Genomic DNA, 27,742 nt, shown 5'->3' on the forward strand with positions numbered 1-27,742 from the left:
AAAAACATCTGCCAGAGTGACACACAGACACACCACGCAAACAGAGTGACTGACATACAGACAGCATTCACACTGACGTACCTGTGCACTTGAGCAGAGCCAGCAGAAGTTGGTTCTTTCCATCTGAAGAGGTAGAAACAATGTGCTACTGGTGAACATTATACTGTCACTGTCGGGTGGGGAAATTGTATGGCAAAAACAGTAACTTTGATTATTTAGTCACAAGTCTGTAGTCCGTACTTCCTACTTTTCCAAAAAAATGTCCCCTACATTAACCTATTTTAGGCATGTTATTATAGACAGAAATATGCAAGTATTCTGACCAACAGTGACGAGATATCACAATAGGTGTGTGCATATGCGTGACTGTGTGCGAGTCTATCTTTCTTTTCACTAACCGTCCACAAATCTCTGCAAGTTCTCCACCAGAGTCTTGATGGAACTGGGAAGGTTCCAAGGGTCCTCCTGGATGTTCTTGTGGATGATGGAGCGACAACCTGCTGTCCAATCCTCATTGTGACGAAACTCTGTTCACACATATCCCAAACTGCTTTAGCATGTGTTTGTGTGTGCGTGAGTGCATGAGTGTGAATGTGTGAATAGTAGAATTTTAGAAACAGATATTGTACCATTTTCCTGGTCCTCACAGAGAAATGGTTGTTTTATGGTAAAACCAGAGCCATAAAGTAAGACAGAGTTACGGCAAACTCCGTTCACTTCATGGGGCCAGTCCAATGAATGGCGGCTCTTCTACACAGACTTCTATTGGCGAACAGGGACAATGGAAGTTTACGGAATGCTTTGGAGTCTATGGGCTCGCACAAGTACATGAACCACGTGACCGGGCTGTTTTCTGCCCCCTCAATGTCACAACTCTGTCTATATGCTATGGCTCTGGCCTGGGTAAAACATAGTGTTACGCTTACAATTAGGAAAAGATTCATAGTTGGGGTTAGGGTTGGGAATTTGGGATCAGACATTTAGAGGTTAGGTTTAGCATATAGGGTTGGAGTTATGCCTGATATTTAGCCAGTGTTGTGAACTGAAAATAGCTGATCTACAAAAGATGGTGACATATGTGTGTGTGCGTGCGTGTGTGTGTCACTCCCATGCAAGTCTAATTCAGGCTTCAGGGATAGGGTTAAAAAGGGCACCGAAAGATAGGGTGAAAAATAAATGACATTTAAAAAATTGCTGTCCTCTCAAGTATAGCCGTGCGAACATGCAAGTCTGTGGTTAGTGTGTGGGTGTGCGTGCTTGTGTGCACATGCATGCATCAGTGAGTGTCTGCATGCGTGCGTACCTGGCTGAGTGTGTTCAGGATCAAAGTGTTTGGTTTCCTCACAGGCCTTGGTCATGACAGGACCTTTGAGTAAACAGTTGATGGAATCCACCTACGCGCGCGCACACACACACACACACACACACACACACACACACACACACACACACACACACACACACACACACACAAACACACGCCCTGAACCACTCTGATTTATACTGATCATACGCTGGCGCCACGTGGCGGAAATAGGCGATGTACAAGATCATAAAGCGTTGCATGCAACGCTGTGTGAGCTTATAGGAATACCAGGTTGAACGTGGTTAACCACCCCACTCCGCGGTGGTTAAAACTACCGCGTTCCTTCGTTTCCTGTCAAACGCACACAGACGTGCACCCGCATTCTGACTGCCTCACTACATCCCAAATGGCTTCCGGCTGCAGTCGGTCAGAACAAACAACATGTTGCAGAGGCAATTAGCACGCAGGGAAGCTACAGGAGTCTAACACAAGAGGAAGTATTTTGGGCCAAAGGGAATTGAATACTGGCTAGATGGGAGTCCTGAACTGAGAAAACTGACTGTATGTCAGTTATGCATACGTATGTCTGACAGACAGAAAACCAGAGAGATGAACGGGTGATTTATGTATACCGTACTTAGCTGAGTGCCGGTGTCATGCACCGAACATAGCTAATCTACAAGCACACAACGCGTTGCAGCATAACACACTGTGAGCTTGTAGTTCTGCTTTTTCCGGTGCACCACACGGCTCACATCCAAGTATCAGGCCAGAGGAGTGATAGCCTTGAGCAGCCAGACAAGCAGAGATCCACGCCTACCAATATGTCTGGTGACTGGTGAGAATAGAGGAGTGACGTCGAGAGAGAAAACCAGGATGCTAATCAGAAGAGAGATGGCAGCACCAGATAACTATCACCATGGCAACTCTGTATCTGTGCCTTACAGTTTGGCAGTGGTGGAAAGTACATGTTCTCAAGTAGGCTACTGTACAATTTTTAGGTATTTTTTTACTTTACTTCAATACTTTTACTCCACTATATCTACAAGGCAGAGTTGTAGATTTTGATTATTATTATTAGAAAACCCCTTCAGACCTACTTTGGAGATTTGAAAATTGCCGATCTACAAGGTCACATCACAGCTTGTAGATCTGCTATATTCACAGGACCTTTATACATTTTATTCATTTGAAAACGTTGGTACCTTCTGCAGAATGAGTACTTTAACTTTTGGTACTTTAAGTACATTTGGATGCAAAGTAATTTTACTCCAGTAAATTTTGAATACCGAACATTTACTTTCTACAATAGGGTATTGATTTAGATTTTTTTATTTACTTTTGCATAAAGTAAAAAAATAAATGGGAGTACTTCTATCTTCTTGAATCTTGAACAAAACCAGGTTTGCTGGTGAGTTTTTACCTGATTGAAAAGGTGCTCCAGACATCCATGTAGTTTATCCTGTTTATCTGAGGAGATCCTCATGTCACAAGGTAACTCGTCCCCTAGGAGCCCAGTGGACAGAGTCAATGAATAAGTGACGAAACGTATGAATAATACAGAAGCACTAAACAACGAAGTAAAAATTAAAATAAATAAACACATTCAGAAGGTTCACGTATAAGGACCTAGAAACAAAAGCCCCCTAGAAAAAAAATGTAATGCCTCTAGCATGGCTGTCCACCGACTGAGGCATAAAAAGTGCAAAATCTTAATGTTCAAAAACGAGGCATAACACTGCTTAACGCTTAATAGATATTCCATTGACCGTGTCACTTGCCGAAAACAACCGATTTACAAGCTAGCAACACACTGTGAAAGTGACACAGCCGCAGATCCCAGCATTAATGAGACTTCAAGGTGAGCAGACTCTATATCTAGATATATGTAGAATGATTCCTTACCTGAGCCCATCTCATCACTCCCAAGGTAAGAGCTGTTGCTTCGCACACTGGTGTAGGACAAGACTGAATCTCTGTTGCTGTTGCATTCACTGCAAGACAGACAGAAAGACACACAGCGAAGCCACGAAGGACCTTTATATTATACAAGCCACACTGGTGTGCCATGAGACAAGGCCAGGTGTTTCTTGGAATTTGGTGACAACGATGTTCAATGTTTACCAGTACATAGTTTACACTCAATTCTCATTACAGAAGCAAATTATATACGGTAAAATGTGGGCGTCTTACTGGTATTACAAACTCACAAAGCGTTGCAATGTGACAAGATGTGACATTGTACATTGTTTGCTATGAATACAGGTGCGCCTTGAAATTTTGACTTGCCCACTGGTGTACTACAAAAGATTTTGGAACACAAGCAAGGGACTGTTTCAACCTGCATGGCGATGCGTGTGCAGATCTAGCCTGATACTCAGCCTGAATTTCACTTAATTATTCAGACTGAAAGCCGTTCCCACGGCAGCCGTTTCTGGGATCAGAACCAATCAAAATAGTAGCAAAGTAGATGACGTCGTTGGGACGTTGTCAATGTGGCTAACCTGGTTGCTAAGCAAACAAACACAGTCAACGAGTGATACTAGTGTGTAAACAAACAAGGTATACCGTATGTTGGATGATGATGTTTCTAAAACCTCTCATGTCTGTAAAGAAACTATTTAACATAGGACAATTTAGTAGCCAGATTGATACAGTTGCAAGTTACCACAGTGGGGGCAGCCATGTTTGCTGCCCGAGTGACGGCGCCGATGGCCAATCAGCTGCTGCGATCAGATTGGCACACATATTGGAGACTAACACACCCATAGACCGAGTCACCATACCAGAATTGCCAAAACCTTTTTTCTTTGTTTTATGTGTGTGGCTAGTGATTCAGGGGCTGGAGCTAGGCTAGTGCAGATCAGCAATTTTCTCTACTTTTGGGCGATACGGTCATTTGACAAATTATAAAATGACTGCCCTTCATTTGAAAAACAAACAAAAGGAAAAATAATATTTTTGTGGTACAATACCCATGATAGACTGTAGAGGTTTACATCCAGTTCTTAGATTCTTATTTGTTTTATTGCATTATATTTTCATTATATTGATCGTTTGATCTCGTCATTGCATTGTATATTATGTCCACACAGCAGAGGAGGCTCCAAGTACAGTACAAAGAATTTCACTGGCTGCAATGTTGCCACCGCTGGATTGTAAAATAGTGCATGTGCCAAAAAATAAATAAAATACAGAACCCACAAAGACACAAAAACCTTGAACCTTGATAAGGTTCAATAACAGGCCAAGAGTTCCCTTCCAACCACAGAGAGAATTTGGATCTTGTAATTAAGCAGTCAAATAACTCTTCTGACTTGTGATTTATGCGACACCAAAGTGAAGTAAAAGTCCCTCAGTGAAATATTGTTAACATGCAGCTGCGTCACATTCCAATAAACATAAACATACAGACATAATTTCCTAAAAATGTGTCTTAACCACATAAACCCTGTATAGTTAGTTGACCAGAGTCCCCCAGGCCCGATTCCATTCTCGCTCTACACTAGCTAATCACGTTGCAATACATTGGGATCTTGTAAATCTTGTATTTTCACGGAATGTTTGCCCCCGGAATAGGGATGCTAGGGTGATGCGAGAAGGGTGTGGTTAAATAATAACAGTCATTTTAAAACCGTTGTACCTCATCTTGTCACACCTTGTGTGAAGATTTATGATTTATGTCTGAAAGACAAGCACGTCTTTGTGTTCCCAAGCGGTTATGACACTGGGCTGAGCCAGACAGACGGATTGATTGATTGATTGCTCACATAAAGAGACAGACAAGGCAGGAGACTGAGGAGAGAGAGGGGCAATGACGTGCAGTAGCCTACCTGTGCATTAGGTGGGATCTAACCCGAGTTCAGGTGGGAGAAGTATCATAGTCTAGTTATATAGACACTCGTTGGTAAGAATTTAAATAGTTTCGACTTTTTTGTTTTCTTTTATCCTTTCAATTCGTTGTCAATAAAGTGTTCAACTCATAATACACAGCAACACTCCTGTGCATGTTTAGAGTCAGATTCATTATGTAATCAGACAACACGTGACTATACTCAAACACAAGCCACGCCAACTTCCCTCCACTTCCCTTTTTTGCTGATCGGTTCCCAGATTGATAAATGCCTAACCCTCACATACTTTCCTAATTGTAAGTCTAACAATCATGTTTAACCACAAAACAACCAAATCTATGGTGCACACGATGTCTATTTCTCACATTCTACTTCTACGTATCGGGGGACGTTTGACCCTCACAAGTACAATAACACAAACACGCACACACACACACACACACACACACACACACACACTACTCTCATTTGATCCTCTTCTCATAGACCTCCCTTAAGGACACAGCTGGAAATGTCAGAGCTTCTGAACGTTGGACCACACCTTTGCATTCCTCCGTAATGTCCTCAGTCTGACATTGTTATATCAGTGCAGGGAGTGCTTTCACGAGGGATAACGTGGCTGTTTGTGTGTGAGTGCATGCTGTGTGAGTGCATGTGTGTGTGAGTGCATGCGTGTGTGAGTGCATGCTGTGCCTGACAGCCTGTGGTGGAAAGTAACTAAATACTTTACTGTACTTAAGCACATTTTTGAGGGACCTTTAACTAGTATTTACACTTTCAATACGTTATACTTCTACTCCACCGCATCTCAGAGGCAAAAAAATCTCAATTATTCAATTTTTTTGTATTCTTAATTAGAAATTATTTTGTAGATTTAGACATATTACAAAACATAATTAGCAAATTAATCCCAATGTATTATTTGTAAATAGCAGATCTACAAGCTCACATTGCAGAGGTGCTTTGTGAGATTGTAGATCTGCCATTTTCAAAAGACGACAAATGTTGAAAACTAGATAAAAGTTCTGCACAATGACTACATTCACAAGTATATTTTGCCAACACTAGAATTATTAATACAGGACTTTTACTCGTAAGAGTATTTCTACATCATAGTATTCCCCACATTCACTCTGAATATCTGAGCTTTTTTTTCCTTTTTTCCCAGTGCCGACAGACAAACAACAGGCTATATTTGCATACTATATATATATTGCACATATGCTTACAGTATGTCTGTCCATTTTGATGGGTTAGTTGTAGTGCGTAGAGAGATAATGACAGAGTGTGGAGAGGCCCAGCCCAGTCGTTGAGCTGGATTACACACCAGAGCTCTGCGCCAAACGACCAGTACCTCTGTCTCGCTGGGTGGTGGTGGAGGGTGGAGCTTAATGAAATGCAGATGACAGTGCGTGTCCAGCGGGAAAGTGAATGAGTCGGACCCAAACATTTCTGGTGACGTTTTCCAGCCCTCAGTCCTATGGTTAAAATGCCCACATGGAAGCCAGAATGAAAGCCTTGGGAGTCTCATTTATGTTTCAGCGCATGAGGGTGTCTGTGATTTACAGGCTACTCCAACAACAGCACAGCGTCTGAAGGCAGAGAACTTGAACACTTGTATACAAAAGGGAGTTCCTCCATAGTAGCAGGAGATCCCAACCGTTTCTATGGCAAAGAGCCCTAAATAGTCATAGCATCTGGCTGCAGTTATTAGTTACTGTTGCATAATGTAAAATTTTAGTTTTTCTGACAATATCGGTCAAAACATCAGTAATTGGTGGTCTATAGCTTCAAAACCGGTATTGGACTCAAATATCTGGCCTCTCGGACAGGCTCAATGTGTCACATACTACAGGCTTATTTTGCTAAATATACTGCTATGACTGTCATGGTGTAATTGTAATTAGGGGGAATAATTTACGTTGCACTCAGTTCCTCACTATTCCTGTGACTGTAATAATCATTATATTATATAAAATATTATTTTCAGGTCACAGTGGACAGTAAGTCAGCCTGGCGCTCAGAATGTGTAGACCAACATTATTCATATTGTATTTTTGGCTTTTTTTTGTTTTCATCTCAATTTTGGCCAACTTTAGTAATTACATTATATTTGGGCTGTAATTTATGTTTTTATCTGTAAATGTAAAGATAGTTGGGGAAAGAAAGTAGGCCCACTGCACTTCATAGCCTGTGATATACTAATTACATGCTATTTATACTATAATGAATGTTTTTAATTGGTATATTACAGGGTTCTCCCACAAAGTAATTCCACAACATTTGCACCACGCTATATTGTAATTACATGCTATTTATACTGCAATAAGTGGTTAGGTAAAAGTAAGATGTATTCCCCAAACTATGCAGACTCAACTATTATTCTATTAACAACTACATGCTATTTCAATTGTAATTACACTTTTTATAAGGTAGTTGACCAGAAAATCTATATATTTAAATATTGCTTGTTAGTTGAGTTCCCCTTACAATTGTAATTACTATTTAACTCTATTTAGCAGTCATGCTGCTATACACATGGATGGCACAATGGCGGAGGGTTCATTCAAACCACTTAGAAAAAAGCTTCCGATCTACAAGATGTCTTATATGTTAAGCTAGCCGAGCTTGTGAGCTTGTAGATCGGCTATTCTAAAGAAATAGTGAAAACGTTTGGGACCCCGGGATGAAAGTGGTAGACAGTCACCTGTAGGAGTCCCTGTAGCTCATGGTGTCGTGGCCCGAGTCCTCCTGGTCGTCCTCGTTGACCTTGAAGCATACTCTCTTAATGCCGCCGTGCTCCACCTTGTCCTGGTCACAGCCATCCTCGCATGGGGCCACGGAGGGAGGCTGGCGGGCCTCGTAGGCCGGGGGCTCCCCTCCCTCCTCTCCTTGGGGCTGTGTGGGCTCCGTGATGGACGACAAGAGACTAGACAAATAAATACATAAAGATGGCATGTGAAAAACGTTCAGTCGGTCGGTCAGTCAGTCTAATGTAATCCTGGGCTCTACACTCCCTCTGCCAACCTGGGGAGAGCAACGGACTGACCTCATGCTTCCTTCAATGCATGAGCGGCGCTCAAGCACACATGACAGGGGGGAGTTTCCCTGGTTGGAAGGAACACGTTATTCCAACCAGTTCCTTTCCCCTCCATCAGGCGCCCCGGCTGACCAGGGGGAGCGGGAGGCAGTATAGAGGCCAGGATTACTGCATGTTTTTTGTGAGGGTACCTACCCTAGGGCCTAGGGGACATGGGGAGAACATGCAAACTCCACACAGAAAGGCCCTTTCCAAGCCCCCCTAGGGTATGGGCACTGATGACACGGAGGAGAGAACACGCCACCAGCGCCCACAGCGCCCCCAGTGGTAATCAAACCCAGGACCTTCTAGCTGCGAGGCGACAGCGCTACCGACTGCACCACCGTGCCCCCCTAAGCCTCATCTTCAATATTAATTAAAACAAGGGTTGTTTTATTGTCTTGAGAAGCAAATCTGCAGCCAAGAATTCTGTATTATTTCATTTATTTATTATTATTTATTTTTTAAGATGATCAAATGGCACGGTGAAGTCTGCAACATTTGCTCACTCACATATGCACAGCACTAAAATAGCAGTATTTAGAGTGGCACAATCCACCAAAGAGGAAGAAATCGCAGATACTGCTGGTGAAATTGAAGTGAATTGTCATTATATCATGGCAAACTAATTGAACAAAAGTGATTTAACCTTTCAGATGCAATTAAAACATGCAGGATCAATATGGCTATAGACCACTGGTTCACAGCGTGGGCCATCAGGGTCCAAATGGACACTTATATTGGTCTGTAACTCTGAGATTGTACAAATGGAACCAAATGGACGCAAGGTTCATTTTTGTTCCATTTGTACACTCTCAGAGTTAGAATAACACTTAGGATTTTATCATTCAGATTAATGCCCAGAGACAAAAACTGGAAACGGTATCAAATGGAGTCCGTGGTGGTCTAATCAATGCATATCAAACTGGCGGTCCTCGATACGAAAATGTCTGAGCATCGCCGTTGTAGACACACTTACACATCGATCTGCGCAACATACTGCCTCATCTCACGCACAGCCACATCCAGGCGGCTGTACAGATGAATGTAGGCGTCTTGACTCTCCATGTCCTCCTGTTTGAGCAGGTAACTCAGCCCTCCTTCCCCGTGGCCCGCTCGCCCATCCTCTATGAGCCCCTCCCCCTCCTCTCCATCTAGCTCCTCCCCTTCCAGGCCAGAGCAGTTCCAGGAAGGAGCTCCCATACTGGTCACACAGTGCTGGGTGTGGGACATGGGGCTCAGGTTGGCTGTGGAAAGACAGAGGGAGATACTGGTCACACAGTGCTGGGTGTGGGACATGGGGCTCAGGTTGGCTGTGGAAGGACAGAGGGAGATACTGGTCACACAGTGCTGGGTGTGGGACATGGGGCTCAGGTTGGCTGTGGAAGGACAGAGGGAGATACTGGTCACACAGTGCTGGGTGTGGGACATGGGGCTCAGGTTGGCTGTGGAAGGACAGAGGGAGATACTGGTCACACAGTGCTGGGTGTGGGACATGGGGCTCAGGTTGGCTGTGGAAGGACAGAGGGAGATGGAGAACATTAGGTGTATTTGTTCGTTTGCTTATGAGTTAACCCATTTAGGCCGGACGTCGAAATAAAAAAAACGTTCGCTCTGAAAGAATATACCGGTATACCTATTCAAAGATTTGTGCCGTATTTTTACGATTTTTCAAAAATAGCAGACCTACAAGTTCATAGCTTGTAGATCTGCTATTTTTCAATAGCTAAATTATAACATAAGTTATACGTTTTTCAAATTTATACGATTTTGCACTTTTTACAAATTATCGGTCACAACATCGGTAATCAATCTAGGACTCTCCAAAATCAACAGCGGCAGCATCAGTCGGGTTGTGTCTCTAAGCAAAAGTAATTTTCAACGAACAAAACGTTGTGTTAAAATGTAAAAAATGACCACAACATTTTACCATGGGGAACAGATCCCAAGGTTGCTCTTTTAGAAAACAAATGAGTGCACAGACTTGCAGATTCTGCTTCGCTAAACTAGAGACTGGCTGAAAGAAAACTGGGTGAAAAGCAATTTGTACATAAATCATCAATGCAAAGGTACAGTACAATACTTCATATTGGGACAATATTGAATTGGTTTTCAAAACTGAGGTTTTTTCCACTGTTTCAGCATCTACACATTGAATGTAGATGTAAGCATTTAAAATCGGTACCGTCAGTAGGCAGGGATCTCATTGACTGGCAATGCGAGACCATAGTCTACTGGATATGATGCTATTAGCTGACTATACATTAATGTTGTCCACTGCATGGAACTGCATTAATTAGTGTGACGACAGGCAGCTCAGCTGTGGGAAGCAGATATCTGACCTTGACTTCTGGTGTAATTTGCACTTATAAATGCCTGACCAGCTGAAACACGCAGCACCCTTTCTGTGCGTGTTGTGTATGTGCATGCTTGTGCGTGCACGAGGTTGTGTATGCGTGTGCTATACATCCGTCAGCAAGTAATTATTAGTGGGACATGCCACCCTCTTCGCTGATATGTATTCATCTGAGCTTTCCCATTTGTCAAAATATTTAAACTCTGCCGTTAACAGTGTTCCACTCAACACACCCATATAATGCATTATCAATGGTGTTGACGTAACGCAGTCCCACCACGGAGCATTAGCCACGGGCTAGTGGAGACTGAATGGCATGGAGTTGTTGTGAGACAGCGCGGGTAATGAGGGGAAAGCGGAGCACCATTCCCTTTCCTGTGCTGTGAAATGTAACCACTTGAGCCAGTGCTTGCCAAATAACCTGTGGATAGGGATGATATTGCAAGTGGGCCCCCATATAATTGGCAAAACACTAAGATTTTAATAATAGGCCTATATAACAACTTTATATATTTATATATAATTATGTATTATTCATGTCAAACATTGAAAATGTGTTTTCATTGTGATACTGATGAATAGGAACTTAAAAGTATGCTATATGTTTGTTATATTGATCCAAGGTGGAACACAAATTGATTGGTCATTAAAATAAGCATGCTCTGAAAATGCAGGCTGCCGTGTTAAGTGGTGGTCAGATGGGTGATATTTCCAGGTGGGCCCTGGTCCAGAGATGGTAGGAAACCACAGACATATAAGCACTATCTGATACTACATCATATGATAGTGTTGTGCAGTGAAAATGTTAGTCTATAAATAGATAGACCTTTTTTAATCCTGGGGGAAATTCCGTTGTCATAGAAGCACAGCAGTAGATACGTAACGAAGAGAACAAGTACAGATAAGTGGAAAAAGGGTAACAATAATATAAAATATAAAGACGGTATAAAGATTACTGCACATCCGACCTGGCCTTCTGCGCCTGGGCTGGCCAGGTGTGTATAGTCTATAGGCCACCAATAGGTGGAAATAGAGGCAAAGTTAACATTTACATTCAGAGTCACCAACACAAACGGCATATAGTATAGTAAATTGACTAAAAGCTGCAGCATACAGTAGGCTACATTAACTTTGCATCAGATATCAGGGGAGCAAAAAAATATTATTAGTGGACACAGGCATGGGGATATAGGAAAGCAAAAATCAAAAATGTATGGACAGCAGGACAAGAGATAGTTAGAGAAAGTTAGCAAAATGTGTGGCAAATCTACAAAAGAAATGCTTACCACTAGCTTTCTTCACAAAATGTGTTCATAAAGGGTGACAGCTGTTGAAAGTTGGGGTACCATTAACAACCTACAGTATATAGAGTGTAAAAACGTGTATGTCACCAAGAGGGGGGCGGCGTCTGAAAAGCTAGCGGCGCCATTTTTGTGGGCTTTAAACTCTAGCCCACATCACTCAGAATAGAGTGACGGTGGTCTGTTTTTGTAAACATTGAGCTCGTTCCTGACGACAACAGTGAGCCAACGCCAGGATGGAAAGAAAAAATGTCGGGCTCGATATACCTTACAAGGATTACAGAGCACCTGTGAGATGTCAGTTTGCACATCTTTTGTTGAACTCCCTCTGGTGTTTAAAAAAAGAACGCACACGGATGGTCGCTCACTTGTAAACAAACCAGACAACCCCACAAGTATGGCGGCCGCTACCACGTGACACATATGTTGACGCCCCCTCAAGGAGATTTTGGTACGCACTATAAGGCAACATTTTCAAATTGTCATTATGTTTTAGGTGATAGTAGACAACTAGAAACCATTTATGAACACATTTGTGATTTGCCACATACACATCGAACACGCTAACTTTCCCTAACTAAGAGGAGAGCAGTGGGAAAATGATTCTATTTGGGGGCAAGGGGCAAGTGAGCAGTGTGTGATTACCTTGATCAGGATCCAGGCCATAGAAGGAATTCTTCCGGCCAAAGCGAATGTTGAAGGTTCTGCCAGCGGAGGTGGTGCTCTTTGGGTATGAGACCTGCATCAGGTTCATGTGGCAGTTGGTGGGTACAAAGTCCATGAAGCCCAGAGGGTGAGGGCATGTACCAGCCTGCCTGAAGGTGGGCCATGCCTTGCTCCTCAGCTCAACAGCAAACTGGGACAGAAGAAGGACATACATACAATGATGGACATAATACAGTATGAAGTTCAACCCAAGCTGGTGAACTCTTTTAAATAGGGATGTGAGCGACTAGTTGACTAGTCCATTAAATGGTGCTCCCCAACTAGGTTTTAAACTATTCATTGACAGACAGACAGACATATGTTAGAGGTGTAATGCTACATATTTATATCCAATCTAATCCACTTTGTTTTGCATGGGAGTACAAGTGAGTTTTCAGATGGAAGTTCATTCCAGTGTGGGCACTGCAATGGAAAATGACCTATACTAGGGATGTCAGTAACGGATAGTTTCCCAACCGGTTAGCCGACAGGATTAACCGGGTCATTAACGGATAGTGGTTGATTTTTTTTCTTTTTTTTAATAGGCTACCCCAAATGTAATATGCATGTATAGGCTACATAATTAAAGTTGGTAGACGAATGGTATACATTTATTTATGCTCCTTTTTTAAAAGACAAACAAAAAAGCAACATTTAACAATATAAATAAATTGTTGTAGGCTTAATCATCAATAAACAATGCATCGCATCTGCATGATGCATGCATATGCGCGTCTACAGTACAGAGGTCCGCCAGTTCTAGTCCAAAACATAAATAAATCCAGTCCAGATCTGAGCTACCTATAAAGCCACTGGACGCATGGGCTAAGCCTTTTTTTTTATTATTAAGGAAGATCAGCAAGCATGTCACCGTGTTCTGTTTGTTGACTTTTCGCTGACGAGAAATCCCTCAAACATCGATAGCACATGGCTAACTTGATAGCCGTAAGCCGTGCCAGTGCCCATGGAGACGGATAGGAGGAGGAAGCGGCAGCGGCTGTAAACGTTCTCCGTCCAGGCCAAATGGCCAATAATGGAATTAATAATGCCAAGTAGGTCTCTGCATTTATACGGTCGACATGTGTTCATCTCGTCTCGCTGTCACTCGCTTACATTTCGACTACCGCAAGTCCGCAAAGCTACCCTTGTAGCCAACTAGCCAGAAGTACAACAGAGAACTTTGGGATATTGAGGGGGCAGAAAACCGAGCCAGAGCGCTGTTCATGCAGCCTGGAGTGTGACAATTAAGCTGGGCGGTGCAAATAAGAACAATTTTAGGCATGTGTGCAACATGACAACTGTTTTAAAGTATTGTACAGTGACAAGTACAGTCTCTGTAATGTTTATGTTGTACTATTACTAAAAACGATCTAAAATAATTTAAGATCAGAACACGTATTTATTATTATGCAAATTAACAGTTAAAGCTGATAAAAATATCCGGATGTTTCTTAACGGTCGGCTAACCGGTTAACCGGTTAACCCCTGACATCCCTAACCTATACTCCCCGGAACTTCAGCTTTGAGTTAGGGATCTTAAGAAGTGACTGGTCAGTCGACCTCAGGACCCTTCTCGATTCTTTGGTCATACCGACCAGTTTCAGTACAGAATGTTCACTTTGTTACAGCTATGTATACCATCAAGAGTGTAAAAAAAGAAAGAGATGAAGCAGGGCCCCCCACTACATAATATTGTATAAAATTGTGTTTGCAGATAAAACTTTGTCATAGCACAACCATCACTGTAAATTAATGTTTTTTCATGTTCATTCATGTTTGTTGAATTATTTTCTTTTAATAAGTTCTCATAAGGTTGACAAGGGAAATAATTTCAGTGCTGTGACACTTACTATCCCATCTCTTGCTATGGTTATAAATTCATTAGATGGTGCTTGGTCATCACACTTAAACATTGAACCTCTTTTCTTTTCTTTTTTTAAACCCTTTGAGCGGAATGTGCAATGGAGAAGTCGAGTCGATAAAAGTAACCATTTTCGACATACAAGGTTCCCACTCGTCAGCGACGCAATACAGTACCTGCTTATAGCTGCTGATGCGCCGTCGGACGCTCTCCAGTTTGGTGTCACAGATCTGTCTGAACTCGTACTGAGGCATGGACACCACGCGGTCGCTCTGAGAGATCAGCTGGCTGCAGTTCTGGACAAAATGGCTGTCATCACTAGCAAATGCCTCCAGGATCTGAGAAATCAGGAAAAACTTGTAAACATCCATCTACTGCTAGCGTACCAATGTTGATATGAATTATGTCAAAGTTCCCATTCTTCAGTGGCGAACTGAATTCCACCATGATGTACCCAAACGTACTAGGAAAAAAAGGACTCATTATGCAAGAAGAAACTGCATTCAAGGCAAAAATAAGAAGAGAGGTAGGGCCAATTCAGAATTTTAGGTCAGAGATTTGAATTAAATTATTATAAAATAACCTGAGATTTGGTGTGGAGGGAAAAATAGGAGTCAACCAAGTTAATCGGTCAAGTAATAGTGTTTACAGAGTTGTCTTGAACGCAGCATAAATCTGACTAAACATAAAGTCAAAATGGGACCTTTGCAGCGATACTGAAGCAGCCTTTGGGTTGCACCATCTTCTCCAGGACATGGCTCTTGATGCCGGCGGTGCTGACATACTCGTAGACGACACCGTGTTCCAGGTGAACGTTGTCCACAGCCAGGCTGACCACAGGCAGATCCTCCGACAGCGACAACTCGCTCAACCGGTTGTCTGTGAGAAGAACGGATGGAAATTGTAAAGCATTTCCCGATTAAGAAGATACAGGAAGCACTTCTTTATGTCCATGAAATGCAGATGCTTGAAGTGATCCTCAGGACCTTGCATAAACCGATGACCGGTGTTCTAATCTACAGTATTAAAAATCCATTTCTAATAGGTCTAATAGTCTAGTGCACTTTGACAGCGTATCCTATACTACTTGAATCCTGTATTATGAAAGCAATACTGCACCTTATGCACAGGTTACTTTAGCTATAAATCCATATCGCCCTTACAAAAAACGCTGCAAAATTATATAGATGCACTTTCCACTTTCCTTGTGTACGTATGTTTTTAATGCTTTGTTTCCTAATGTAAGGTACTGTTTGCTTGTTTTGTTTTATGTGGGGACTGCGGATGAGAATTAGCATTTTTGCTAAATCTGGTGTATTTACATTGCATTTATGTAATATGCATTGTCTAAATAAACAAATAAAGTAAAGTAAATAAACACAAATAAGTTTCGATAGATAGTTCATATACTAAACTTTATCTTATTTAAGGACCCTATTCAAAAGATTTCAAAAACCTTTGAAAACATTTACCTGTAATGACATGACCCCAAAATAGGAATGCCATGTATTAATTTGTGTAAGAGGTGTGTGTGTGTGTGTATGTGTATGTGTATGTGTATGTGTATGTGTGTGTGTGTGTGTGTGTGTGTGTGTGTGTGTGTGTGTGTGTGTGTGTGTGTGTGTGTGTGTGTGTGTGTGTGTGTGTGTGTGTGTGTGTGTGCGCGCGTGTGTCACCTGTTCCATTGGGACTGTTGTCCTCTTCATGTGGGGAGTAATCCTCCATTGAGTAGGGCCTAAAGGGACTCTCCTCCTCCTCCTCATCTGCACCTCCTCTTCCTTGCTGTAGTTCCTCCACATCCTCAAATAGATGGTACACCCACTGACACTGAGACACACACACACACACACATCCTCAAATAGATGGTACACCCACTGACACTGAGACACACACACACACACATCCTCAAATAGATGGTTCACCCACTGACACACACACACATCCTCAAATAGATGGTACTGACACTGAGACGCGCAAACACACACACACACACACCCTCAAATAGTTGGTACACCCACTGACACACACACACACACACACACACACACACACACACACACACACACACTCAAATAGTTTGTACACCCACTGACACTGAGACACACACATCCTCAAATAGATGGTACTGACACTGAGATGCGCGTGCACACTCACACACACACCCTCAAATAGTTGGTACACCCCCCCCACACACACACACACACACACACACACACACACACACACACACACACACACACACACACACACACACACTTGGTACACTTTATTTTAAAAATAATTAACCAATCAGCCAAACTGCACACATTGCCACTCTCAACAAAAACAAAAAGAGAGTTAATTGGATTAGTAATTGTAATATAAGTATTACAGTGGTTCTCAAAATGAGGTACTGGGAGACCCTCACAGGAACCACTGCCTTACACTACTCATTACTGGGGAAAGTAATAACATTACATTATTACTTAATAATATGTTACGGCCCAACACTGGACAGGAAGCCAGGAGGAGCTTGGGACTGTAGCAGCAACCTTCCGGGTCCCAGATGGCTGCTCTATCCATACAATGTTCACACACAATAACCAATGAACTTCAATCATGCCAGGACTGGCTGGCTGCCTGACGTAATTAGTCAGTAAAGGTCTTGTAGTGGATTCTTGTAATAGAAGAATGGGTTTACTTTAAAGCACTGCTTCTCAAAGTGGGGCCCAGGAACCCCCAGCATCAGCATTAGCGAGTCCATAGCATTAGCGAGTTCTCTCTAATGCTCTGCCAGGAACTGGGCATATCCTGTAGACTGTAATGTGCGATGTCTAATCTGCAGTAAAAAGAACCTCTCACTCGTGTGAAGTGAGGTGTGCTCTTGTCATCATACATCATCATCATACATCGTCACAATCCGACAATCAAATCATCATCCAGCCAATCACTTTTGACGTCTTCATTTTTCTGCCCTCACTTTTACATTCAATATGTACTTTGCTCAGCCAATCAAATCATCGCTATGGGGTGATCAGCCAATCGTCAGCCAATGTTATTGTATACTTTATTAGTCTCCCGAGGAAGAAATTTGTCTTAGACAAAGGGCCCGCATGCAAGCGTAACCCTAGTCCATGTCGCCGCAGTGCAGCGCCAAATACATCTTTCTTGCATCATAGAAAAAAAGAAAGAAAGAGAGAATGGGGGATGGGGGGGGGGGGAGAGCAGATGGAGGGGGGGGGGGATGAAGACATCATAACACATACAGTTGCATTGTGTAGGCACGGAAGCTTGGGTGGGGGGTTTGTTTAGGGTCGGGGGCTTGGGCCAGGCACAAAAAAGCTCTCTTCCTACGCAAGCCATCGAAGGGATGGGCTGCGCGGGGGGAGGAAAAAAAAGATACCTAGCTGCCGGGGGGGGGGGGTAGAAGGCGGTTGTGTGTAAGACATGTGTGTCCATGAGAACAGTTCGGTGGAAAGTTCATTTCCCATGTGTTTGTGTAAGTGTGTGTTCCTGGCATATCTCCCCAAGGTGTTTGTGTTCACACTAACAACAAAGCTGGGCACAGGAGGGGCTAGCATCTATTAAAATGTTCTGGTGATTCAGGTCTGGTGACTCTGTCTATATGCGGATACTGCAGCTGATAGGCCATCAATGCCGTTTCAACTCCATGACGTCAAACAACAAACATGGCTGTGGTAACTTGCGACCGTATCGATATGGCTATTAAAATGCCCCATTATGAATAGTTTCTTTACAGAAATGATAGCTTTTTACAAACGTCATCATCCGACATATGTCACAGTTGTTTACATGCTAGTAGCGCTCGTCTGTTTGGTTAGCAACTGGGTTAGCCACACTGACAACGACGTCATCTGCTTTGAACCAATCGCCGAAGACTGCCGCTTTGACAACACCCATTCCAGAAACTGCTGCCGTGGGGAGGGCTTTCAGTCTGAATAATAATAATCTGCAGCCCATAGGTTTGGCCCACCCGTGTGTGTGTGTGTGTGTGTGTGTGTGTGCGTACCGTAGGGTCCCACGGTGGTGGTAACTGGTGTGTGTGTTGTGCAGTAAAGTGCTCCAGAGCCTCCAGGTAGCTACTATGGTTCAGGTTGATTCCGTTGATCTTCTGGACGATCTGGCCTGGCTGAAGGCCAGCGGCCGCCGCCTCTCCACCTGCATGAACAACCACAACATATAGAGTGGAACTGCAGGGGTGAACGGTCTGGTGAACGGTCACCAGAATTCATATTCTTTCATATTCATACAACATTGGCCAAACGTAGCCGATCTACAAGCTCACAACGCATCACAGAGCGAGGCCAAAATCCCACCAATGAGGACCAGCCCGGGATTTTGGCCACCCCGGACTTTACACAATCCTGATATACAAGTAGACATCCAGTCATGAAACATGAGGCAGACGGTGTGAGAAAGTGAAAGAGAGCAGAGCGGTCATGACCTCAAACCAAGGCCACATTCCACACCTCGCTTACGGAAGGGTGCGACGCCTGCATGCGTGTGTGTAGTCTGTGTGTGTAGTCTGTCTGTGTTTGTTTCAGTGGGAATACACATTTGAATTGCCTTTCTATGAACATCTGGTCAGAAGACTGTCAGAAGAGAGCCAAGTGGTGTAAATAATAACACTGATTGTCTGTGTGCGCACGCGAGCGACTGCGCGTGCCTGTAAATGTGCACATGTTGAAAAGGGCGTCTGGTGTACTACAGGGTTGATCTTTGACCCCGGACCAGGTGGCTGACAGGTGGCAGTTAAAAGCCCAGCAGGGGAAACAGACGGCACACCGTCAAATCCTCAGTGAGTTAGTGTTCATTTAACTCAGAGTGCGCACACATAACCAAAGTGGATCTCTTTGTACACCCATAGAGGCAAATTAACATTCAGGATTTTACAGTGTAACAGGTGTCTGATTCTTCAACTTTCTCCTCATCTTTGTGCATTGGTTTCTGTTCGTACCAGACGTTTCAAACATCCATTTGTTCCAGATCACGGTTCTCAAACCTTTTCACGTCAAGCACCCTCAAGTTATGAATTTGACTTTTTTTTTAAGCTTACGCGTCCCAAAATAGGGACGCCAGGTTAAATGTGCATGTCAAATAATGGCGAATATATATGGCTCTGGTTCTTTAAAACAGGGCTGAAATTTTGGTGATGATTTTAATTTTGTTGTTATTTGTCATGTGATGATTATGAATTGAATACCCAGGACGTGAATGTAAACTAGACTTTTTCAGTGATGTCCTTTTGGACTAAGTGTACCTTCCTGCCTATTAAAGTATTCAATTAATCAATCAATCTAGTGGGAATCAAAGTGGTTGACAAAGTGATACCAACCTTTCCTGACTGCATGGACATGAGGAGGGCTGTCACCAGACAGTCTGAAGGACAGGCCATCTGGGTTGTCAGGGATCTTCACGATCCTGGTTTACAAAAACAGAACAATATAATATATAATTTCACTCATTTCTGTGTAGCAGAGTGGCTCGGGCCTCTGCCTGAAGACGAAAGAGCCAATATCCCTCCCAGCTAAGGAGGGATTCCCTCTTAGGCTAATGGCTAACATTCTTGGGACTTAACTGTCCCTTCCAAAGCGGGAGACCAGGGTTCAAATCCCGGGCTTTAAACATAGAAAAAACATAATTTCGAAAGATCATACTGCAATATGTGAAGCCCATTTACACCAAAGTGAGGGGAAAGCCCCCCCCCCCAAAAAAGATCCTAAAAGTCACATTGAGAAGAGTCTCACTCTTTGCCCTTGGTGGCCACCAGTAGACGGAGAGAACGTCGGATGCAGAAGCATTGGTTGATCATGGTTTCCACCTCGGCGAAAGGCCTGAGAAACAGCAGGTCCTCGTTGATGGTGAAGATCTTCCTGCCCACCTGCAGACCAGCCATCTGGACACACACACACACACACACACACACACACACACACACACACACACACACACACGCACATCAGAACGTTGTCTTTCCAGGCAGAGACCTGTCCTGGAGTGACACTCCCAAGCTGTTGCTTGTCGACGCGTCACCACAACAAAATTAAATTAAAAGGAAAATAGGGCTGCAATCGTTATAGGGGTGCAATTGTATACAGTAGTATTCAAACCTTTTCATGTGGGTCCTTTTGTAAAGAATATAAGAGAATATGTACTTGTATGTAAAAAATGTTTTAGGTTTGGTAGTCAGTAGTCACACATGCACTGGCTGATAACTTCTACAAGCTTGTTAAAAAAATCACGCACGTGTGAAGTGAGGGGCACTCTCATCATCGTACATCATCATGCATCAAGAATACTGGCCAATCAGAATGCCTGTTGCCAGTGATTGGTGAGCTGATTTGCTCGTTTACATATGACATAACATTTCCCTTCAATGTCAATGGCGTTTAATGTTTTGATGTTTAATTTCCGTTACATTTAGCGGACATTTGACCTATATTATATAGCACCTTTCATACACAAGGCAATTCAAAGTGCTTTACAGAATAAAAACAAATACAGAGTGCAACAGTGCACTTCAAAAATGAACAAAGACAATTAAATATTGTATGATAAAAGAGCATATAAATTAGAACAAATACTCCCACCTTTGATTAAAAGTCCAGGCAAGACCTAGCTGTTATTAAACATCATTAGGATAGGCAATGTTAAATAAATACGTTTTTAAATTAGACTTAAAAACAGCTATGGTTGGAGATTTCCTAATATAACCTGGAATATTACTCCAGGTTTGTGGTGCATAATAGTGAAATACTGCTTCGCCATGTTTTGTTCCAACTATGGGGTGAACAATTAGTAGGCCAGCCCCAGGTGACGCAATGGTTCTAGATGGTTCATATGGCTTCAGAATGTCTGAGATGTAGCTGGGCCCAGAGCCACAAACAGATTTATAGACAAGTAACACAATTTTAAAATCAATTCTCTGGGATACTGGCAGCCAATAAGGATTTTAGGACTGGTGTAATATGGTCATACACATAACAGCAGCATTCTGAATCAGTTAGAGTTGACAATGAACTTTTTTTGAAAGTCCTGTATACAGACCATTACAGTAATCCAGTATACTGGAAACAAAAGCATGTATAAGTGTTTCTAGGTCTTTTTAAGGCGATAATAGGCAGATGAAATTACAGTTTTGATATGACTGTTAAAATTTAAGACCAAGATCTCTCACCTGACTCTTGGGTATAAGAGACTCAAGGTGAGAGATTACACTCTGTCTTTATTTAATTGAAGAAAAATGTGCCCCATCCAGTCATTGATTTCCTCAATACAATGACAACTGATATGTAAATGTGCGTGTCATCTGCATAATTATAGAAATGTACTTTATTATTGCTTATTATTTGTCCTAGGGGAAGCATATATAGTTGAAATAGGAGGGGTCCTAGAATGGACCCCTGTATATAGGACTGGCTAGTGCCCCTCAAAAAATAAATCACACGCGACCCTCAATGTCCGTTGTGTTTGATGTAGAAACATATACTGTTGGTTGGTTAGGTATATCCTATTTTATGGGGTTTCCTTGACATGACAAACTTTCAGAATCTAGTAGCTAGTGACAGAAGACTTGCTATTCCTCTCTCTGGCTGTCTCTGTCCTGTTGTCATGGCCCCCGAGGGAATGAAGCACATTCACTGAGTTGGCACACAGGGGTTGTTCCCCAAATGGTGATCATACTTCTGGGAAGGACAGGGATCGGGGTCTGTGGTGGAGATTGATTACTTAAGTAAAAGTAGCAATACCACAATACAAGTTAAAGTGTTGTATTCAGCATCAAAATACTTACAGTACCAAAGTAAAAATAATCAAATGTTTCAAAATCTTTAGGCTCACAGCGCTTTGCAACTTTGCCTCTGAGATGTAGTCTGGTGAAAGTATTGAGAAATACTCAATACACAAGTAATGTGTGTGCGTGCGTGCGTGGGTGCGTGTGTGCGTGTGTGGGTGCGTGCATGCGTGCGTGCGTGCGAGAGAATGGGGGGCTACTGTGCTGGAATGCTGGAGGGGGCAGAAATAAATCATTACAACAAGTGGAAGAATTACAGTTAAAACTACAGAGTACTCGCAGATTAGTTCCAGATGGATAGGAAATAATACAGATAGTTTAAAAGATATGGAAAGTAAAATAAAATAAACCATAATGAACAAGACAAGACCGTATGAGAGAGGAGCCAGCGGGGTTGAATTGTGAACCCAGGGCTTCCCCAATCTTTTCTTTTCCAAGGAAGCCCTGGCATTGCCAAGGGCCTCCAAATAGTCCCCTCCCCCCATTGTGAAATGCCTTTTTTTAAGAGGGAAAGCGTGGGTCAAAGGCCCTTCAAGGGGTGACAGATTCCAGTGTAATACTAATAATAACTACAACAACAGAGGTATGAATCAGTTTTTCTTTGACCCACTAGTTTGACATGCTGCTTAACCAATATCATGCAACATTTTCCAAATTTCATCATACTTTGTCTATGGTGTGCTATACAAAAATGGCCATAATATCATTCTGTGGACCTTAATGACCAAGTGAATAGAAAAAACACAAATAAAAAGTATGTCCTGACATCATAGGTTAATCTCTATTCCTTGAGCTTGAGTATAATAGTCAACTTGACTTGGCTTTGCACTTAGTGTGCTCTTCCCCCCCAGCTACAAGCTCACAACTGAATTGGTGGTAAATGTGCTATTTTCAGCCAATGTTCACACCAGAATAGGGATGGTTATGAGGAAACATTTCCATTCACACGTGTGTGTGTGTGTGTGTGTGTGTGTGTGTGTGTGTGTGTGTGAACTCAGAGTGATGCGAGTCAGCATGTCTAATGGCCCTCTAAGCTGTTGAGAACAGGAGTGACAGTCCTCACCTACTGGGAATAATGGATTGGACAGAATGTCAATGTCTGTGTGCGTGCATGTCTCGCCCTGTGTGTGTGTGTGTGTGTGTGTGTGTGTGTGTGTGTGTGTGTGCGTGCGTGTCCATATTGACCATACTGTACCTCAGCGTGTGAGCCCCTGGTGACAGATTTCACCATGATGGCCTTGTTTTTCTCCTCGATCTCAAAGCCGTAGTCTTCCTCCTCAGGATGAATCTACACACACACACACACACACACACACACACACACACACACAGTGGGACTCGTTCACAATTTTCACAATTCACATCTATTATTTTATAAAATTATCTATTGTTTTAATAATTGATTTAATTGATTTGTCTGAATAACCGTTGCAGCCCTACTTACCAGTTACCACCAGTGGTAACTGGTAAGTTTTCAGGATTTCTCAAAAATAGCCGATCTACAATCTCATACATGTTGCTTGGCTATTATCACTATATTATTTTGAAATAGGGCTTAAGTGGTTAATTCATTGCGACCATAGGTCGCATTTACTATGAAAACGAGCATTTCACGTTGGTTCGTTGGTCACGCCTCCATATATGGTCACGCCTCGTGACATCATCAGGGATCACCATATATGGGCATATATGTAGTCGTGACCCCCACAGAGCAGACCAGTGTGCCTTGGCAAATGCTTCACCGGACCTAGCGTTGTCGCGATTCTGCAACTCCTCCGTAACCTCCTTGAGCATCTCAGAAGGGGGCTCGTACTTGGTGAGGTACTGGATCATGGCATGGCGGCTTGTGAATGGCTTGATGTCCATGTTGGCACACCAGCACAAGAAGACATCTGTCTTAATAGGGTAGTTATTCATCAGCGGATCATTTCGCGTTGGGACGGTCGTAGACAACATCGTCCACCATATATGGGAATGTCAATACAGTATATGGCCATATTGTGACAGTCTCATGATAACCAGTGTGGTTGCCGCGATGCGAGTCACACTTGCAAATTAACCAAGTTGGTACAACTCCATATGTGGAGCTGACTATCATCACCTGGATCTCCATATATGAAGATCACAACATTGACCTCATCGAAACTCTGGATAGCCATAAATGGTTTGACATACTAGATCTGCATATATGGAGCCGGGCCAGCAACTGTACATCTGACCTCACTGACACCAGATTAATAGTTTAACTCCTGCTTCTCAACTGTGCCGTATTAAGAAGCTCAGTTGTTTCAGCGCGACCTCGCCCCTTTAGGTCGTCTTACTGGTAATATATATTTGCAATATATATTGTTTCCAAGATTTCTATTTACAAAAAATACTTTATACATCTACTTTTGTACTCAAGTAAATGTGCTTAGTTACTGTCCATCCTACTTACCACTACAGATTTCGCCAGGATGTTCTCGATCAGCTTGAAGTCGGTGCGTTGGTGCTGTTTGCTCTTAGCGCCGGTTCCCTCCGTCTCCTCGTCAGCGTAGAACCGGAAGAACTGAGACTCGTCCTTGAACTCACTCTTCTCTAGAACTGAAGGGGGGTGAGGGGGAGACCAAATATTAATACGAGGGGCTTAACCCATTTAGGCCTGACCTCAAAATTTAACAATAAATCTTCTAAATACTATATTTTCACGATTAAAAGAAAATAGCAGACCTACAAGCTCGTAGCACGCCACTCGGTGGGACGCTATGAGCTTGTGAGCCCAAAAAAGACTGCTTTATAATCGATCTTACTCGGTCGGAAATGTCAGATCAACAAGCTCGCAACGCATCAGCGTGCTTGTAAATCTGCTATTTTGGGCATGGAATACCACATACAGTAGGAACACAATGCTATTTTATATATAGAACATATTGTTTACTGTGCACATAGTAGAGGTGTACAAACAGACCCATCAGCAAGTCTGCACACAAACAAGATGATGGTTAATTAGCCTCATCAGCCGGCAGGAACATCTGGGCCCATAACATGTGTGGGTTGTTGTTGCCATCACATGCCAGGACACGCTGTAGGCTCTCTACGGAGACTCTGAGGAACACTCTGTCTTGTGTGAATCAATGTGTGAGGCGATCATCTGTGTGGATGTTGTTGTTCCGAGCCCCCCACTCTCACACCCAGCGTGCCCCCATGTCTTTGCATTAGCCTAGAGCCTGACCGATATGTCTGTCTGGCCGACACTTAGCCCACTAGAGTAAATAGACTTAGTAAACTGGACCTGATTTGGCTCTGTTGAACCACTTCGTTACGCCAACACCAAATCTCTGCAAGAAATAGCCGATGTACAAGCTCACAATGTTGCGAAGCGTTGTGAACTTGTAGATTGGCTATTTTCTTACTAATAATGATTAAGACACCACTGTGTCGCTCCGTTCAGCTCCAACTTGGAGTAACTCATTGACTGCCAGATTTAATTCGCCCCCTGATCTCCAGTTGCCAACTGTTACCAGAGCCAGCTTTTATTTTGAAGGAGAATAATTTCACGACTCCTCAACCGGAAGTCAAATTGGCTAGGCTAATGTTAGCCGCAATGTTTTAATTATGTTAAGTCACCTGAAACGTTAATATTGTAACCACGATCCAGCGACATTTTAGTTAGTTTTGATCATTAACTCAATCTGGGAAAAAGTATCCGAGATAAAAGATTTAAAGATTTCGATTAACATTGAAGTCAACGAGGGGGAACATTTTTACTGACGGACAGAGCATTTCCAGTGTATCTCCTAACAACAGAGACGCTGATCGGAGAGCGATCTCAAACTGAATCAATAAAAGAAGAGAATCTTGGCTTTTGGAATGACGCATCAAAAATTATTTTTTTTCCCGTAAGAAGGTGAGCTCTATTAGCTCAGTTGTAAAAAATTATAATTATCAACACCAAATTTGAATTCTCGGAAGTTACAGTACAGAGTGCAGATGTAAGTACATTTGCACAGTCTAGAGTTAAATGAACACTCAGGCTTTTACTGGGTACAGTACGTGTGAAGGGGAGGGGGAGAGGTGGCTTGTTTTACTGGGTACAGTACGTGTGAAGGGGAGGGGGAGAGGTGGCTTGTTTTCAAGCCACAACAGTGTAATTCCCATTGTTTATCAGCATAGTCCATGTATCACAAAACGGGGCTTTAAAGTGGATCCAAGTGACCTAGAAAACAGCACACGTGCTTATTGTGACAGTGCACATGCTTATTGGGACAGCTTCCCATTGAATATTACATAAGAATGGTTTGACGTCTACTAGAGTCATGTACATGATTGCTGTGATATGGGGCCCAACGGCACAGAGAAAACAAGATGACAACTCAAATAAATGTTGGTTTTACTGTATATGGTATATATTGCCTTCCTTTGAAATGTCTAAATAAAGCTAAAGAACAAAGAGTAAGAGACAGAAATGACCAATGAACAGCATTACAGTGCTGAATGGAGAGATTATCTCTCCAATTTTGCTCTAAAACAAAATATCTAGAAACCATTGGGGAGCGAGGATGCATTCATGCACAACTTTGCAAAAATGCATGACCTTTGAGTTGTGGATATGTGTATCTTGAACAACCCGGAACACATTTTTAATCGGAGGGGCCAACAAAGGGCACCAGCTACAAGAGGATCATGGCCACAAGGTGGTGCACTTCCGTGCGTTAAGACGACAGTGAACAATAAGCACACAGATGAGGAAGTGACCATACAGTAGCAAGCAGCCAGCAGCAGCTGCCCGTGTGTCCCCGAGGCGAAACACTCATCCATAAAATAACACTACTGTATGAAACACGAGACCACAGCTTCCTAATTCATCTTAAAGGCATGCTACACCCAGCAGGGTTATTATAGTCAACTGAAAGTAACAACAGAAAATACCTTCTTTTTTAGATTTAAATAGCTCTATATTCCAGAAGTAATTGTTGGTATTGTATACTGTATGTTTGTTCAGGAACAGGGATCTCCTCATCTCTCCAGCTCTGTAGTAAATAATCAGTAACGGTTTATAAAGAGAATTAGTGTAGACTAGACAGAGCAAGACAAGAAGCTGACCTAGTATAGAGCCATGGGAAACTGGGGTCAACTAATAGGATTTAAGTGGTTAACTCACTGTGAGATTGTAGATTGCAATTTTCACCACACGCTTGCACCTTCTATTCTTGTGAATCGCTATGGTTTGTCTTGGCGCACAATAAAGTTCACGTAAATTTCAGCATCAACCACAATATTTCTAAATATTTGTATTGACACTAAACCAATGCGGTGTCTGTGGTTTTAAAGTATCTTCTTGGAGCACTGTGACTCCACTCTCTCCAGGACTCTTTGTCAAAAGGGTACCTGTGGTCATGGTTGAGCACCACTCCCAGATGGTCTTGTAGCTAGAGCAAACAGCACATGTCAGGGAACACTGCTAATTCTGTTTATGTTCAACATGACAAATGTTCTCAGTGGCTACTGG

At 42.7% G+C, this 27,742-nt stretch overlaps 1 protein-coding gene across 1 annotated transcript in view; it reads right to left on the reverse strand.

Annotated features, from left to right (window-relative positions):
• Positions 1 to 27,742, reverse strand: part of prex1 (phosphatidylinositol-3,4,5-trisphosphate-dependent Rac exchange factor 1) — a 94,575-nt gene that overhangs the window by 11,410 nt on the left and 55,423 nt on the right. Inside the window, exons 16-31 of the mRNA XM_080764456.1 lie at positions 24,692 to 24,837; positions 23,450 to 23,542; positions 20,210 to 20,358; positions 19,798 to 19,883; positions 18,472 to 18,620; positions 16,139 to 16,289; positions 15,166 to 15,341; positions 14,639 to 14,800; positions 12,542 to 12,752; positions 9,219 to 9,486; positions 7,868 to 8,089; positions 3,212 to 3,300; positions 2,730 to 2,812; positions 1,304 to 1,394; positions 399 to 527; positions 82 to 123 (exon numbers count right to left, since the gene is read on the reverse strand). Coding sequence (XP_080620582.1) covers positions 82 to 123; positions 399 to 527; positions 1,304 to 1,394; positions 2,730 to 2,812; positions 3,212 to 3,300; positions 7,868 to 8,089; positions 9,219 to 9,486; positions 12,542 to 12,752; positions 14,639 to 14,800; positions 15,166 to 15,341; positions 16,139 to 16,289; positions 18,472 to 18,620; positions 19,798 to 19,883; positions 20,210 to 20,358; positions 23,450 to 23,542; positions 24,692 to 24,837 — 2,247 coding nt within the window. The remainder of the gene's footprint in view (positions 1 to 81; positions 124 to 398; positions 528 to 1,303; positions 1,395 to 2,729; positions 2,813 to 3,211; positions 3,301 to 7,867; positions 8,090 to 9,218; positions 9,487 to 12,541; positions 12,753 to 14,638; positions 14,801 to 15,165; positions 15,342 to 16,138; positions 16,290 to 18,471; positions 18,621 to 19,797; positions 19,884 to 20,209; positions 20,359 to 23,449; positions 23,543 to 24,691; positions 24,838 to 27,742) is intronic.

The sequence above is a fragment of the Protomyctophum bolini genome (genome assembly GCF_963924005.1).
Source record: "Protomyctophum bolini genome assembly, chromosome: 5".
In the NCBI taxonomy this organism is placed as follows: Eukaryota; Metazoa; Chordata; class Actinopteri; order Myctophiformes; family Myctophidae; genus Protomyctophum; species Protomyctophum bolini.